General features: G+C 32.3%; 3 protein-coding genes across 3 annotated transcripts; all 3 read right to left on the bottom strand.

Moving 5' to 3' along the window:
- Nucleotides 1-1,360: 1,360 nt before the first annotated feature.
- On the bottom strand, nucleotides 1,361-1,771 carry LOC110809988 (protein DOWN-REGULATED IN DIF1 11-like). The gene has a single exon (XM_022036041.2). It carries the CDS (start codon nucleotides 1,769-1,771, stop codon nucleotides 1,361-1,363), a length of 411 nt encoding a protein of 136 aa, XP_021891733.2.
- A 1,172-nt stretch (nucleotides 1,772-2,943) lies between these two features.
- Nucleotides 2,944-3,354, bottom strand: LOC110810063 (protein DOWN-REGULATED IN DIF1 11-like). The gene has a single exon (XM_022036157.1). It carries the CDS (start codon nucleotides 3,352-3,354, stop codon nucleotides 2,944-2,946), a length of 411 nt encoding a protein of 136 aa, XP_021891849.1.
- A 1,173-nt stretch (nucleotides 3,355-4,527) lies between these two features.
- Nucleotides 4,528-4,938, bottom strand: LOC110810155 (protein DOWN-REGULATED IN DIF1 11-like). The gene has a single exon (XM_022036262.1). The coding sequence runs from the start codon at nucleotides 4,936-4,938 to the stop codon at nucleotides 4,528-4,530; it is 411 nt and encodes a 136-aa protein (XP_021891954.1).
- Between the last annotated feature and the right edge of the window lie 13,861 nt (nucleotides 4,939-18,799).

Raw genomic sequence — 18,799 nt, 5'->3', positions numbered from 1 at the left:
CCATTGGTTTTGCGTCCTCCAGAGAGGTAACGTCAGAACTCAACAACTGGATCATCAGATTGAGTTTTTCCTCTATCTGATCGAAAATTTCGCAATGTCGGCCATCATCGGCTCCCATTGGGATCTGGAACCTCCCTCTGATACTAAATTGTTAGGATCTGGTTTTGACATGTAATTCACCGGACCTTCAATTTAGAAAAATATTAAACTTTGAATGATTTTGGGGTGATTATGAGAAAATTTGAAAGGTTGGGCAGAATCTAAAATTTAGAAAATATTGGGGCAAAATTTGTATTTGAGGAAATAGTGGGGCAGAAGTTGAATTTAAGAAAATATTGGTGCAGAATTTGAATTTTAGGGAAGAAAAGAAGATTCTGAAAAGAGAGAAGAGAGGAAGTTGGGAAGAGAGAAGAAGAGAGTTTGTGAGAAAGAGAGAGTGGAGATTTTAGAGGGAGAAAGAAATAGAGAGAGAAAGAAAAATGTTTTAGAAAGAGAGAGAAATATATATAGAGAGAGGTTGTTAGAGAGAGAAAGAGAAAAATATATAGAGAGAAGAGATAACAGAGAGAGAAGAGAAGAGAGAGAGGGATAGAAAGTTTAGAGAGAATAATAAACTGAGATTTTATTCTTCAAAAATTACGTATCTTCGTTTTGATTTACAATTATTATTTATGGACACTATTCGAGTACATGAGAATCCGATCAACCATGACTATTCGAGTACATGAGAGTTGTTATCAACTATTGTAACTATTCATGATTTTTTAGGATCTCAACAGTATGAGATTTTCAAGTGTGTTTAAGATCCTGGTGTGATGTTAGGTCCTTATCTAATAAATAAAACTCATTTAACCTTATTCCATATGCTGGCCATAGAATATAATTTTTAGCTGAATTTGTCAGATCCATTTAGAAGGTTTATGGAAGACAGAATAGAATTCAGAAGCTCAACAATGGCCAAAGAAGTAACCACAAGCTCTTTGTCTCTGTGGTTATCATATTTGTTAGTGGGCAAGACAAGCCTGAGGTTTGCAATTCAATTGCCAAAGCCAGAATAAAAACATAAAAACTGAGGAAAAAGAAAAAACCAAAGCCAAATGAATATTTTCTCCATGAATTCATAAAAAAAAAATTTAACCCTGTCCATTTGATAAAATTAAATTATTTTGCGACATATAACTTTTCAAATATTCTGATAAAACAATATGTCAAGGATATATCAATGTGCAACTTTGTAGATACATATATACCTTTCTTAAAGCTCTATACTTTATATGCTTGAAATTAAAATCATTATTAATAGTCCAGAAAAATGAACAAATACAGGAGAAATTATAAACTACAATTAATGTATTATAACTCATTTGTCAAGAGAGATCGGAGCATGGGCTTCCTTCCCGTAATTCGTTATGCAATAGTTCCATACTTCCTTGCTTTTGCTGTGGGCTACAGGTTCATATGCCTCTAACTGTCTCATTGACAAAACGACATCCACCAAAATATGGTGACAATCTATCCCGGACTCTATTATTTTCAAACAACAATCTCGACTCACGTTGAGCTGATTTTTGGGAGCTAAAAGGTATCCCAGCACTTCAATGCTGCATCTCCCGTTAACTTTCTGGACGCAAGTTTGAAAGAATTCCTCATCGACTATATGATGCTCGGACTTGGGTGACGGGGCTATATCCTCTGAAAGTGCCGATACAAAAAGCAGTCCTGCGGCGAAAAATAGTGCCAGAAAAGTGATGGAACAATCCAATTTCGCCATACTGGGAGCAAGGGAAAGTTTTCAAAATAGCTTGTGTACAATGGTTCTTCAATTTTAGAGATGAATTATATAGATGTTTTTTTTATAACGCTCACTATAACATATTAATTTAACATCTACACCCTCCTCCGTTAATTACATCCATTAATTAAGTTATTAATTTAAGATAGAAATTCAAATTTTAATAGTTAAACGAACTAATATTGACATACATATTACCTTATAAAAAATTAATTTCATATTTATTGGCTTTGAGGTATTTTACGTTCGATCCACGAGATTAAAATACTTGTCCAACCTCTCTCAATGAGAAAAACAAAAGAACATATTTCTCCAATGCCTCAAACTACGAGGCAGGTTTTCCTTATTTTGGCAGGCTGATTGGACTCGTCAGCAAGTTAAGTGCGAAGTTTGTTATGGGACCTAGAATTTACAATAGTGCTAAAATTCAGTATGTACTAAAATGTTATTATTAGATTGAGTTAAATAGATCAATAAGAATATAGTAGTTTGATTTATTTTTCAATTTGTAATTGGAGGTCCTAAAAATTTTTATTGATTCCTTCCAGAAAAAACGGACTGAGATTTTAAGATACGTATATTCTTAGATTATTGTTTTGTTTTGCTAATTCCGTATATTACATATTAAGTGAATAAGTATGGTTTACGAAATTTATTATTTAGTTTTGTTCTTATTAGGTTTATTTATTTATTTTAATTAAAAACATCATGTGAGGAAAAAAAAATATACAATTTAATTTGAGCTGAACCGAATAAATTTAGATGGCGTTAGCGTTTTTTTTTTTTTTTTTTTTTCTGGCCCTATCCGGACTGATTGTCTCCTTTTTAATATGAACAAACACCCATGAAATGCCATACATAACTTACTGTTTGAGTGTTAATTTTCTAATGATATTTTCTCCATGAATTCATAAAAAAAAAATTTTAACCCTGTCCATTTGATAAAATTAAATTATTTTGTGACATATAACTTTTCAAATATTCTGATAAAACAATATATCAAGGATATATCAATGTGCAACTTTGTAGATACATATATACCTTGCTTAAAGCTCTATACTTTGTATGCTTGAAATTAAAATCATTATTAATAGTCCAGAAAAATGGACAAATACAGGAGAAATTATAAACTACAATTAATGTATTATAACTCATTTGTCAAGAGAGATCGGAGCATGGGCTTCCTTCCCGTAATTCGTTATGCAATAGTTCCATACTTCCTTGCTTTTGCTGTGGGCTACAGGTTCATATGCCTCTAACTGTCTCATTGACAAAACGACATCCACCAAAATATGGTGACAATCTATCCCGGACTCTATTATTTTCAAACAACAATCTCGACTCACGTTGAGCTGATTTTTGGGAGCTAAAAGGTATCCCAGCACTTCAATGCTGCATCTCCCGTTAACTTTCTGGACGCAAGTTTGAAAGAATTCCTCATCGACTATATGATGCTCGGACTTGGGTGACGGGGCTATATCCTCTGAAAGTGCCGGTACAAAAAGCAGTCCTGCGGCGAAAAATAGTGCCAGAAAAGTGATGGAACAATCCAATTTCGCCATACTGGGAGCAAGGGAAAGTTTTCAAAATAGCTTGTGTACAATGGTTCTTCAATTTTAGAGATGAATTATATAGATGTTTTTTTTATAACGCTCACTATAACATATTAATTTAACATCTACACCCTCCTCCGTTAATTACATCCATTAATTAAGTTATTAATTTAAGATAGAAATTCAAATTTTAATAGTTAAACGAACTAATATTGACATACATATTACCTTATAAAAAATTAATTTCATATTTATTGGCTTTGAGGTATTTTACGTTCGATCCACGAGATTAAAATACTTGTCCAACCTCTCTCAATGAGAAAAACAAAAGAACATATTTCTCCAATGCCTCAAACTACGAGGCAGGTTTTCCTTATTTTGGCAGGCTGATTGGACTCGTCAGCAAGTTAAGTGCGAAGTTTGTTATGGGACCTAGAATTTACAATAGTGCTAAAATTCAGTATGTACTAAAATGTTATTATTAGATTGAGTTAAATAGATCAATAAGAATATAGTAGTTTGATTTATTTTTCAATTTGTAATTGGAGGTCCTAAAAATTTTTATTGATTCCTTCCAGAAAAAACGGACTGAGATTTTAAGATACGTATATTCTTAGATTATTGTTTTGTTTTGCTAATTCCGTATATTACATATTAAGTGAATAAGTATGGTTTACGAAATTTATTATTTAGTTTTGTTCTTATTAGGTTTATTTATTTATTTTAATTAAAAACATCATGTGAGGAAAAAAAAATATACAATTTAATTTGAGCTGAACCGAATAAATTTAGATGGCGTTAGCGTTTTTTTTTTTTTTTTTTTTTTTTGGCCCTATCCGGACTGATTGTCTCCTTTTTAATATGAACAAACACCCATGAAATGCCATACATAACTTACTGTTTGAGTGTTAATTTTCTAATGATATTTTCTCCATGAATTCATAAAAAAAAAATTTTAACCCTGTCCATTTGATAAAATTAAATTATTTTGTGACATATAACTTTTCAAATATTCTGATAAAACAATATATCAAGGATATATCAATGTGCAACTTTGTAGATACATATATACCTTGCTTAAAGCTCTATACTTTGTATGCTTGAAATTAAAATCATTATTAATAGTCCAGAAAAATGGACAAATACAGGAGAAATTATAAACTACAATTAATGTATTATAACTCATTTGTCAAGAGAGATCGGAGCATGGGCTTCCTTCCCGTAATTCGTTATGCAATAGTTCCATACTTCCTTGCTTTTGCTGTGGGCTACAGGTTCATATGCCTCTAACTGTCTCATTGACAAAACGACATCCACCAAAATATGGTGACAATCTATCCCGGACTCTATTATTTTCAAACAACAATCTCGACTCACGTTGAGCTGATTTTTGGGAGCTAAAAGGTATCCCAGCACTTCAATGCTGCATCTCCCGTTAACTTTCTGGACGCAAGTTTGAAAGAATTCCTCATCGACTATATGATGCTCGGACTTGGGTGACGGGGCTATATCCTCTGAAAGTGCCGGTACAAAAAGCAGTCCTGCGGCGAAAAATAGTGCCAGAAAAGTGATGGAACAATCCAATTTCGCCATACTGGGAGCAAGGGAAAGTTTTCAAAATAGCTTGTGTACAATGGTTCTTCAATTTTAGAGATGAATTATATAGATGTTTTTTTTATAACGCTCACTATAACATATTAATTTAACATCTACACCCTCCTCCGTTAATTACATCCATTAATTAAGTTATTAATTTAAGATAGAAATTCAAATTTTAATAGTTAAACGAACTAATATTGACATACATATTACCTTATAAAAAATTAATTTCATATTTATTGGCTTTGAGGTATTTTACGTTCGATCCACGAGATTAAAATACTTGTCCAACCTCTCTCAATGAGAAAAACAAAAGAACATATTTCTCCAATGCCTCAAACTACGAGGCAGGTTTTCCTTATTTTGGCAGGCTGATTGGACTCGTCAGCAAGTTAAGTGCGAAGTTTGTTATGGGACCTAGAATTTACAATAGTGCTAAAATTCAGTATGTACTAAAATGTTATTATTAGATTGAGTTAAATAGATCAATAAGAATATAGTAGTTTGATTTATTTTTCAATTTGTAATTGGAGGTCCTAAAAATTTTTATTGATTCCTTCCAGAAAAAACGGACTGAGATTTTAAGATACGTATATTCTTAGATTATTGTTTTGTTTTGCTAATTTCGTATATTACATATTAAGTGAATAAGTATGGTTTACGAAATTTATTATTTAGTTTTGTTCTTATTAGGTTTATTTATTTATTTTAATTAAAAACATCATGTGAGGAAAAAAAAATATACAATTTAATTTGAGCTGAACCGAATAAATTTAGATGGCGTTAGCGTTTTTTTTTTTTTTTTTTTTTCTGGCCCTATCCGGACTGATTGTCTCCTTTTTAATATGAACAAACACCCATGAAATGCCATACATAACTTACTGTTTGAGTGTTAATTTTCTAATGATATTTTCTCCATGAATTCATAAAAAAAAAATTTTAACCCTGTCCATTTGATAAAATTAAATTATTTTGTGACATATAACTTTTCAAATATTCTGATAAAACAATATATCAAGGATATATCAATGTGCAACTTTGTAGATACATATATACCTTGCTTAAAGCTCTATACTTTGTATGCTTGAAATTAAAATCATTATTAATAGTCCAGAAAAATGGACAAATACAGGAGAAATTATAAACTACAATTAATGTATTATAACTCATTTGTCAAGAGAGATCGGAGCATGGGCTTCCTTCCCGTAATTCGTTATGCAATAGTTCCATACTTCCTTGCTTTTGCTGTGGGCTACAGGTTCATATGCCTCTAACTGTCTCATTGACAAAACGACATCCACCAAAATATGGTGACAATCTATCCCGGACTCTATTATTTTCAAACAACAATCTCGACTCACGTTGAGCTGATTTTTGGGAGCTAAAAGGTATCCCAGCACTTCAATGCTGCATCTCCCGTTAACTTTCTGGACGCAAGTTTGAAAGAATTCCTCATCGACTATATGATGCTCGGACTTGGGTGACGGGGCTATATCCTCTGAAAGTGCCGGTACAAAAAGCAGTCCTGCGGCGAAAAATAGTGCCAGAAAAGTGATGGAACAATCCAATTTCGCCATACTGGGAGCAAGGGAAAGTTTTCAAAATAGCTTGTGTACAATGGTTCTTCAATTTTAGAGATGAATTATATAGATGTTTTTTTTATAACGCTCACTATAACATATTAATTTAACATCTACACCCTCCTCCGTTAATTACATCCATTAATTAAGTTATTAATTTAAGATAGAAATTCAAATTTTAATCATCAAGCAAACTTATATTAACAAATATATTATGTTATAAAAAAATTACTTTCATATTTATTGGCTTTGAGGTATTTTATGTTCAATTCACATAATTCAAAATATTTGCCCAATCATTCAAAAAGAGAAAAACAAAAGAAAATGTTTATCCAATCCCTCAAATTATGGGTCAGATTTTCCTTATTTGGGCAGACCATTGGTTTTATTAGCAAGTTCAATGCAAAGTTTGTAATGGTACCTAGAGTTTATAATAGTAGTAAAATTCGGCATATACTAAATAATTAATATTAGATGGAATTAAATAGAACGAATTAGAATACAGTAGTTTAATTAAATTTTCAATTTGGAATTAAAGGTCCAGAAAAATTTTATATGATTCCTTTCAGATTAGATCGAATGACATTTTAAGATATATGTATTCTTTGATTATTGTTTTGTTTTATTAATTCTGTAAATTACACATTAAATGAATAATTAATGTTTATGAAATTTATTATTTACTTTTTATTTTGATTAGATTTATTAATTATTTTTTAATTAAAAATATCATGTAAGCAAAAAATGTAAAATTTATGTAAGTAAAATTCATGAAGATGCCAATAATTAAAAGAAAAAGGGAAAAAGGATCTTGAAAACTCTAGTACGATAAGGAACCACAAATAACATCTGTTACTTCAAAAACCATCACACCCATTTAGTTTCGTACACACCTATCCTGGAGGATGTGAATATGAAACAGAATAGTAAAAGTAACCGTTGTATTGGTGAACTTTCCTATATGAATACGAACAGCCACAGTAGATTAAAACTCTAAGCCCTTACGAATGATGTCTATGTTGGTGATACTTAGAGGTTTTATTAAAGATTTAAGATAATATACTCCAAATAATCAAATATTGAATTTCAAAAATTAGGAAACAATAGCTTAAAGTAGACATGGGAAACTTGGGAGACTGCAGATGTACCGCAGTGATAAGGTTTCTAGGTAATCAAAAATTGATCCATGTAATGAGAATAGGAAATGATGTTTTCAAAACATGTAGTACAGTAATAACAATTGCATACACTATGATTGGAAAACATTAGACGTTAATGAATTTTGAAGATCATTATAGCCCAAGACAGTATTTGACGCAAAAAGGTATGGGAAGGATCGAATCTACTCCTGAAACTCACTCAATGTATGTAATACCGAAATAATAACCACCTAGAATTAAACTCTTCCCTCTAATTGAATTTACAATCCTAAAGGGAAGTAAAAATAAAGATTAGGGAAATAAACAAGGAAAGAAAAAATGTCACAGACTTAATATGTTGATCCCTACTCTTTGACTCAACAAGACTTCTAAAGACTCTTACTTCTTGAAGAAATTAAAGAAGCTAATTTTTAGCAAAAATACTAAAAGAAGAAAAGCCAGAACTCTCAAGAATTCTCTCAAATTTATTTTCAAATGTGTGTTTTACATCATAGGAGCAAAGGTCTATTTATAGCCTTTCCCGAACAATCTAGATGAGTACAAAAATCTTCAGATAATTAATAAAATAATATCTAAGATAAAATTCTATCTTAATGTAGGATAAATTCAAAATAAAATAATTATTCTATCTCAAATTAATTAATTAATTAATATTAACGGATAGAGTTATAATTAAAATAATAATTAATTTAAATCCATATTTATCCCATGTGAAATCCTTTTAAAAACCATGTGAAAATTAATTTTAACACATGGATATTATGAAAAGTGGGTCCTAAGCCTTTTAAAAGTTTTAAAATAATAAAATAAATAAGAATTAGGTAATTTAAATATTTTAGAAGGGGGAAAAGAGGGGACGGCCGATTTGGGCTACTCGGATGGGCCGGATCGGCTGGTTCGTGCGGGTTGCGAGGGAGGAGGCCTGCAAGAATTGCGGGCTGGGATTGGGTCATTTGGGCTGTTCGTGGGCCCGTCCGCGAGGGGTGTGGGTGTTCAGCCGTTTGGGCCTGCGTGCGTGCGGAACTGACTTGCGCCATTTGGGCCATCTACGGGCCCGTCCGCGCAGGGTACGGGTGTTCGGCCCCTTGGGCCTGCGCGCGCGATCCGTATGGGCATGCATGCATGTTCATGGGTCGTGCGAGCTAGGTCACTTGTTTGGCGCACGTGTGGGCCTCCTCCTTAGGCATGGGCTTTTTTACAATTCTTCAAGTCCATTAATCTTACTTGCACTTTATGCCTTCTAGCTTGGACAAACTTGGCCCATCTTTTGGAATAATTCTAATTAGGAAAGTGTTCAAACATGAAACTACTCTCCTATTCTGGGCGTTCCTCATTGATGTAAGGTTGTATTTTTTGAACTAATTCTAAGCTGTCTGGGATCACATCATCTCTCCTTTCTTTAAAAAGATTCATCCTCAAATCTGAGCCTTCATCACAAGGGAAAAGATTAGGGATTATAGTAGGAAACACACATACCTCCCTGGCATGTTTGCTTTGTTGTTGATGCACGTCATGACTTCATTCATAATTCCTCTAGGATCTTGATCAAATCTTCGTAGCCCACTTACTATGGTAATTATTTGTAAGAGAAAAACAGTACGACTTTAAAAAGAGTGGTTAAGGTCAAAATGAATCTCCCTGTAGGTAATTACAATTTAACGTCCCTTTTCATAAGAGATATTCCTCAACATTATGTCTCTGTCTTCAGGACACTCCTTTGTTTTCTGTCTTGGTCTTCCTCGCAATGGACCATCTTTAGCTGTCTGTTGGGCATCCTTTATGCTTAATGGGCCATTGACTTTCTCTATGGCCTTCTTTCTCTCTTCTACCCTTCTTGAGTATTCATTAAAGGACTATTTAATTTTGACATGATCTTCATGTGCCTCTTTTGTTGATAAAGATGTAAGGACATGATTCAAACCTTCCTTTCTCAGTGAATATCAATTGGTGCGACCGTAATGTTGTACCTGTCTATTAAACTACAAGGTCTTCCAAGTATCAAGTGACTAGCATGCATAGGTACGATATCACAACATACCTCGTCGTGATATTTTTCGATGGAGAACGATACTATGACTTGTTTGGTAACTTGAATTTCGCCACACTCATTCATCCACTGTAACCGATAAGGATTTAGATGCTTGATGCATGTCAACCTTGCTCTTTTCATGAATAGAGTGCTTGCCACATTAGCACTGCTACCACTATCAATGATCATTCCACATACCTTATCATGGACAAGGCATCGCGTGTGGAATATGTTCTCCCTCTGGTCGTTGTCCTCTCATTGGGCTTATAGGTTCACGACCCTTCGGACAACAATGATGCTTTCTCGGAATGAAAGCATGTCACTTTATTGAAACATAGTGAATTTTCCTGCAAGGTAAAGGTTAATGAAAGAAAATCTCTCTCTCACCTTCACTCATGTTTACCTTGCAATCTCTCAGTTGACAGCTTCGTCTGTCGAGTTGAGCGTTTGAAATCGAAATCACTTGAATCAGGTCTATACGTTAGTCCTTATGACACAAGGAACCCTAAAGGATTCTGATTTCTACTGAAGCTCAGAAACAAGCACACAGAAAAAAAGAATGGTGTGCTCTTTATACGTTAAACAACTAGTAATAATTAGTCACTTAATTATGTAACAGTCATAAAATAAAGAAAACAAAAATATAGATCACAAAGAATGACAATTTGGATTGATGCGTAAGGATCTGATCAATCTTGATGGATATAATTAGTAGGTGTATCTTCCTATACTACACCCAATTCGTCGGCTACGCTCTACGACCGATTAAGTTTCTTTATGCAACGTTGATGCAGATTACAGAAATGCAAATTAGAATTAAATGTGGATAGCGTGCGGAAAGAAAATAAAAATTTTCGCTCACACCAGTTAGGCAACATACTTTGCCTTTGATTTCTCAAAAGATTTCCGATCACCAAGTAGGCAGTTATTTTGTTTTTGTAATACAAAATGCAAACATGTGCCAATTTCCTTATAGGGTGCAACTAGGGCATTTTTGGTAATTTTGGATATATAACTTTTTTTTGAATAATAACACGAACTATTTGAATTGAACGGATAGATATGAATTCAAGCAGGATGTAATATGAATTAATAATCAAATAATTTTGAGTGCTAATTTAAGAACAAAATGCTAAATCAAATAAAGATAGATTTAGGTTTCAAGGAGCCAAAGCTCTTACACCAGATGACGCGATAAGGTATGGGGGAGGATCGAATTTACTCTTGAAACTCACTGAGCGTATGCAATACCAAAAAAATAACCACTTAGAATTAAACTCTTCTCTCTAATTAAATTTATAATCCTAAAGGAAAGTAAAAACAAAGACTAGAGAAATAAACAAGAAAAAAAAAATCACAGAGTTACCTATAAGTTGATCACCGCTCATTGACTCAACAACACTTCTAAATACTCCTTCTTCCCGAAAAACTTGAAGAAGTTAATTTTTAGCAAAAATGATAAAAGAAAAAAAGTCAAAACTCTCAAGAATTCTCTCAAATTTATTCTCAAATGTGTGTTTTACATCCTAGGGGTAAATGTGTATTTATAGCCTTTTCTGGACAATCTAGATGAGTACAAAAATCTTCAGATAATTAATAAAATAATATCCTAGATAAAATTATATCTTAATGTAAGATAAATACAAAATAAAATAATTATTATATCCCAAATAAATTAATTAAATAATCCTATAGATTTATAATTAAAATAATAATTAATTTAAATCCGTATTTATCCCATGTGAAATCCATTTAAAAAATATGTGAAAATTAATTTTAACACAAGGGTATTTTGAAAAGTAGGTCCCAAGCCTTTTAAAAAATTTTAAAATAATAAAATAAATAAATATTAAGTAATTTAAATATTTTAAAAAGGGAAAAAGAGGGGTCGGCTGGTTTTGGCTACCCGGATGGCCCGGCCCAGTTGGGCTGCGCGTGTTGTGCGGGAGGAGGTTCGCGAGAAGCACAGGCTAGGCTTCGGCCGTTTGGGCCGTCTACGGGCCTGTCCGCGTGGGGTGCAAGTGTTTGGCCCCTTGGGCCTACGCGCGTGTGGTTGGTTCCATGCGGGCCTAGAGGGTCGCGTGCGTGGGCGCTCCTGGCACTCAAACACACGATTCATGTGGGCACATGTGCATGTTCATGGGCCATATGGGCTGGGCCACTTTTTCGGCGCACGTGTGGGCCTCCTCCTCGAGCGTGGGCTTTCTTACAATTCTTCAAACCCATTAATCTTACTTGGGCCTTAAGCATTCTAGCTTGGAAAAACTTGGGCCATGTATTGGAATAATCCCAATTAGGACAGCGTTCAGGGATGAAACTACTCTCCCATTCTGGGCATTCCTCATTGATGCAAGGTTTCATTTTTAGAACTAATTATAGGTTGTCTAAGATCACATCAATATTCCTTTTTCTTGATAAAAAATTCTAAAGAAATTACAGTGAGACACTAATAACTATAACTGTTAAAATATTTAGAATTAAGAGACCAAATCCTAACAATTATACCTTAGTCATAGAAGTTAGGAAAGAAGTGTTTACAAACTATACAAATCTTTTCAGTAATAACATTATAACGACACCACCAAGTTGAGGAAGAACTTGGAAATGAGTAAATATGTTTTGAACCCCTGCTCGTAAATTTTGAGAACCCAATCTTTTTTTTTAAAGGAGAGATTTGTAACACCCAGCTAGCACAATGTTTTCTTCAGCCCAATCCAAAAGACCTAAGCCCATAGGCCTAGCCCCAAGCCTGAATGACCTCCCTTTTCTCTTCTCACCTGTAACACAACAAGGAGGGAGGATGAGTTTAGTATAAAGAGAGGAGAGGAAACTTGAGGGAGAATGAGAGTGGTGACCTAGAGAGAAAAAGAGAGAGGGAATAGTGATATCGAAAGAAGCTAAGGGGAGGGTGAACAATAAGTGAACTTACCAGAGCAACATCATTGACGCGGGGGTGTAGGGAGAGGAAGGAGAGACTGTGTTGAATCATCATTATACATATCCGAGAAGCAAGTACCATTTGCTCTTCATTGCTCAAATAGAAATTTACATTATAAGTTCTTTGTGATTTCTTCTTTTTGTGTTTGGGTGGTATAGAACTGATTCAGGAGGAGGATCTAGGAGGCAAAGATAGTTATGTTAAAGTTCCTAATAATAATAGAGAAGAACGAAAAGAGAGACAGAGTAAAAGTTTGTGGGAAGGAGCTCAAAACTGGGAGGTCTTTACTGGATTGGTTTAAAGAGGTTCTGAACTAAGGGAATGGAGAAAATTCTGTGATTAATTAAGCTTGGACAGAGAGAGGAAAAAATGGCTAACCGAACTAATTAAGAGAAGAGAGGGGGAAGAGGAAAATTGAAATGTGTGTCGATTTATATATATATGTATTTTCTTGGTGAATATTTTTAAAAAAATGCATGGTGACCCTCATACGTTTAATGCTTGGGGATTTACACATTTGCTTTACTCTAGTATATTCATTGTGTTCATGTGCTTGTTGTGCTTGGAATATGCTAAAATTACAATACAGTAGTCCCAGTTATTTGGTTGAGGGGTCGATGCCCTGAGTGTGTGTGATTGGCATTGATATGTCGTTGGTGGGAAATTGTAATATTTACCATTCTGTGATCCAAATTTGAAGGAATATAGGATTCTATTATGGCCTAGTGGTTGGGTCGAGGGTTCGATGCGTCAGGTGTGTGTGATTGGCATTGACATGCAATTGGTGGGCAATTGTAATATTTGCGGTTCTATGATCTGGAGGTGAAGGAATATGGGATTCTATTGTGGCCAAGTGGCTGGGTCGAGGGTTTGATGACCCAAGAACTAATTATTTATCTATATTTTTTTCCTTCTTTCTTCTTCGTTTTAGTTACTTTTCTCTTTTCTTTTATGTTTGCAATCTTGGTACATCTAATGGCTATAACTGTGGAATGGGTGAATATCCAGTGGCTTAAGCACCATGGAAATGTTGTAAATATGTCAAGAGGGAAGCTGGATTGATGGTAATTAGCGTTAGGGGTAGAAATTAGGATAGGGGCTGTGGGAAATAAAATAAATCAGGGGAAGAGGGGGGAAATACGGGCTGAACTGAAGAGAAAAACGTAGGGAGTTTGGTGAGGGTGTTCTTAATAATTTGAGAGGCGTTGGTGCTCCATTAGGCAAATTTAAGAAGTTGAGGAGAGGTTTACGGTGGGAGTTAGACTAAGATACTGGGCAAATTATGGTTAAAGGAAAATAGACCTGCTAGGGGTAGACTAAGTTGGGAAGAATTAGGGACAGGCAAATGGAGGTATATGGTTGTGAATAGATGACTTTTTAGGAGGGAAATTAGGAGTAAGCAGAGCAAAAACTTGTTGTAATGGGTTAGGGTTTGCTATGCTGAATGCAGAGACTACATATATGACCAATGATAGTGAGAGAAAGGAAGGGAAATGGTTAAGTTGGATAATGCCCAGTACCGGGAAGTTAGATGTAAATTTTTTACTTGTTTTGATGTGAATTTTAAATTTTACTTACTGGGCTATATAGCTCATTACATGTTATATATTACAGAGCAGATAAAACAAGAGTAAGAATCGGATGTACAAGAAGCGTGTGTTCAAACTTTGGAATAAGTAAGGCGTACCATAGAGCAATTATCGTTGATTTAGAGCATGGTATGAGATTGTTTTGATATCATTACACATATACATGTCTCATTTAGATGGAATTACTTATACTTCCATTATTAACACTTGATAATCTAGTTTGGCATTGTAAATGAGGTAAATGAGAATTAGTATACACGAGTATATATATGTATACATGAGTTTCAAATGGAATGAAAATTTATGCAGGTTGATGTCTTGAGATTTGATGTGTTATTTATTAAAAATAATGTGAATAAATCTTACATGTTTGATTAGTATAACAACCACCTTTGAAAACTGGGGTTGTTACAAACTAGGTCTATGTGATAAAATTAAATTATTTTGCAATATATAACTTTTCAAATATTTTGATGAAACAATATATGAAGGATATATATCAATATATAACTTTGTAGATATATATACTTTGCTAAAAACTCGATATTTTATACGCTTCAAATTAAAATTATTGTTAATAATCCAAAAAAATGGACATATATAGGAAAAATTATAAACTACAATTATGTTTTATAACTCATTTGTCAAGAGAGATGGGAGCATGTACTTCCTTCCCATAATTCAATATGCAATAGTTCCATACTTTCTTGTTTTTTTTTGTGAGCTACAAGTTCATATGTCTGCAACTGTTTCATTGACAAAACGATATCCACCACAAGATGGTGACAATCGATCCTAGAATATATTATTTTCAAACAGCGATTTCGACTCACGTTAACCTTATTTTCTTGAGAAAAAAATATTCTAACACTTCAATGTTGCATCTCCCATTAATTTTATGGACACAAGTTTGATAGAATTCCTCATCAATTATATGGTGTCCATACTTGGGTGACAAACTTATATTTTGTGAAAATATCGGTATAAAGAGTAGTCCTGCAGTGACAAAAAGTGCCAGAAAATTGAAGGAACAATCCAATTTTGCCTTATTGGGACCAAAAGAAAGTTTTTGGAATAGCTTGTGTACAGTGGTTCTTTAGTTTTTGGAATAGCTTGTGTACAATAGTTCTTTAGTTTCAACGACTAATTAGATAGATACTTTTTTGTAATGCTCGCTGTAATAGATTAATTTAATATGTACACCCTTCATTAATTATATCTCTTAATTAAATTATTAATTTAAGATAGAAATTCAAAATTTAATCATTAAGCAAAATGATATTAACAAATATATTATGTTAAAAAAAATTACTCTCATATTTATTGGCTTTGAGGTATTTTATATTCAATCCACAAGATTGAAAATATTTGCCCAATCATTCAAAAAGAGAAAAACAAAAGAAAATATTTCTCCAATCCCTCAAATTATGGGTCAAATTTTCCTTATTTGGGCAGATCATTGGACTCATTAGCAAGTTCAGTGCAAAGTCTGTTATGGTACCTAGAGTTTATAGTAGTGGTAAAATTCGGCATATACTAGACAATTAATATTAGATGAAATTAAATAGAACGAATTAGAATACAATAGTTTGATTTAATTTTCAATTTGGAATTAGATGTCCTAAAGAGTTTTATTTCATTCCGTCCAGATTAAATGGACCGAGATTTTAAGGTATATATATTCTTAGATTATTATTTTATCTTATTAATTCCATAAATGATCTATTAAATAAATAATTATTGTTTATGAAATTTATTATTTAGTTTTATTTTTATTAGATTTATTAATTATTTTTTAATTAAAACTCATGTAAGGAAAAATATTTACAATTAATTTGAATTTAACCAAATAAATTTAGATAGTCTGTTTTTTTTTTTGGCCTATTTGATCTAATTCAATCTTCTTTCATATTAATAAAAACTCATGAAATATCATACATAACCTATTATTTGAATGTTAATTTTCAACTGATTTTTTTGTGAATTCATATAATTTAACCAGGTCTATGTGATGAAATTAAATTATTTTACAATATATAACTTTTAAATATTTTGATAAAATAATATATGAAGGATATATCAATATATAACTTTGTAAGTATACATATACCTTGCTAAAAGCTCGATACTTTATATGCTTCAAATTAAAATTAACATTAATAGCCCAGAAAAATAGATATATGTGGGAGAAATTATCAACTATGATTATGTATTATAACTCGTTTGTCAAGAGTGATTGGAGCACGCGTTTCCTTTCTGTAATTCAATATGCATTCCATACTTCCTTGTTTTTTTGTGAGCTACAGGTTCATATGCCTGTAATTATTTTATTGACAAAACGACATCCATCACAAGATGGTGATAATTTATCCCGGAATTTTTTATTTTCAAACAACAATCTCGACTCATGTTAACCTAATTTTCTTGAAAAAAAAAGTATTCTAACACTTCTATGTTGCATCTCTCACTAACTTTATGGACACAAGTTTGATAGAATTCTTCATCAATTATATGATGTCTATACTTGAGTGACGAATTTATATCTTGTGAAAATGTTAGTATAAAAAGTAGTCCTGTAAGAACAAAAAGTGCCAATAAAGTGATGGAACAATCCAATTTTATTTTATTGGGCACAAAAAAAAATTTTTGGAATAGCTTATGTACAATGGTTCTTTAGTTTCAGAAATTAATTATATAGATATTTTTTTGTAATAATTTAATATATACACCCTCTATTAATTACATCTCTTAATTAAATTATTAATTTAATATAGAAATTCAAATTTTAATCATCAAACAAACTAATATTAACATATATATTATGTTATAAAAAATTAATTTCATATTTATTACCTCAAACTAAGTTTTATTTTCTTTCCCATCCTTCGACCTACCCAAAACCTTTCACTTCTAATCCATTTTAGGAAGATTTGGCCCACTAGTATTTTAAATTTTTCTTATACGCTTCCTATGGACTTGGCCTCACCAGGTTCATTAGACCAAAATCTTTCTTTCTAAAAGATCTTTTCTATGGGTTCGACCCACTATTATTTGGATCAAACTTCAGCTGTCTTCTATATCTACATATATGATTTCTTTTTTTCTTAACGTTCAGCCCACCAGGGGCTTCTCTCTCTTCCCTAGCCTGGTTTTCTATTAGGGTCGGCCAACTCAGGTTTAGATCCCTCACATCCCTTCATTTTTTGTTTTTGTCTCCTAGACCCAATAAAATCTGAACACATATCTAGCCCATTTCCATTTGGGCTCGGTCCAATAAAAATTTAATCCAATCTCCTAGATATTTTTTTGTAACGTTCGCTATAATAGATTAATTTAAAATGTACACCCTCTATTAATTACATCTCTTAGAAATTCAAATTTTAATTATTAAATAAATTAATATTAGCATATATATTATGTCATAAAAAATTAGTCTCATAGGTTTCGAGGTATTTTATGTTCAACCCACAATATTAAAAATATTTTCTCAAAAATTACCTTTGTATTGAGTATTCTCGAAAATGGAAATGATTCACAAAAATTTTAATTAATTTCAAATAAAGACACATTATATATTTATTTATTTATTATAAGGAATTAAATTAATATCACAATATTATGAGGACGACTCTGAACTTAAGAAAATTAATTAAAAATCCAGGTAGAGAATATTAGCCTGTATGAGGAACTACGGTTACAATGTTGCACGCGTTGACCCTAATCCAAACCCTTCCGCAGTCAAAATCTAGGATCACCTTATTTCCTTCCGGCAACACAGTGGCTTCAGCCACAAGTGGATTTTCTCTCTTTATAATTTCCGCTGCCTCATCTCCGTTTCTCCCTACAAGCTCCGGCCATGAGTTTTTACTTGCAACACCCATATATACATATGTATATTTTCTTATAACTACGCATTAATTCATTAACTTATATATACACATGTAATATTTCTAAATTAAATTACTGACAAAATAAGAGACTTCACTTTTTACATTTTTTTTTTCCTAATAAAATTGTAAGAGTTTAGTCTAGGTGTCAACCGGACATGTTAGGTTAAATAATTTGATTACTTAATAAAATATGTGATAAACTAAAGAGATAATAGGGGTCTTTTTTACACAAAATTGAATTTTTTGTTACAATAAAAACAGAAAGAATACTGATTATTTAATATTATAAAATATATATATATATATATATCAATAAATTTCTATGAAATAATTTTACGAGATTTAACCAATTGTATCAATTAGTAAGATATTACTAGAAAATAAGAATTAATCATTCACTTTTATTAAAATAAAATTGAGAGAAAAAAAGGTTGATCCATACTGACCTGGGCAATCAGATGACATTTTCTCTCTATAATTCAATAAAACAAGTGAAGATGAGTTGATGGATTTACATAGCTGATGAGGTGGGATATAAGTGTTTTTTCTTAAATCAGAAACTTAAAAATGCATTAAAGAAGGGAATTAATTACAAATTAAGATGTTATTTATGGGCAAGACCATTCTTGAGTTCAATAGATTTATATACATTGTAGTGACATTAATTTA

The sequence above is a fragment of the Carica papaya genome, chromosome 8 (assembly GCF_054855325.1).
Source record: "Carica papaya isolate Zhongbai chromosome 8, ASM5485532v1, whole genome shotgun sequence".
NCBI lineage: Eukaryota > Viridiplantae > Streptophyta > Magnoliopsida > Brassicales > Caricaceae > Carica > Carica papaya.
The sequence above is the reverse complement of the archived record's forward strand: the minus strand, read 5'-3'. Positions and strand labels throughout refer to the sequence as shown.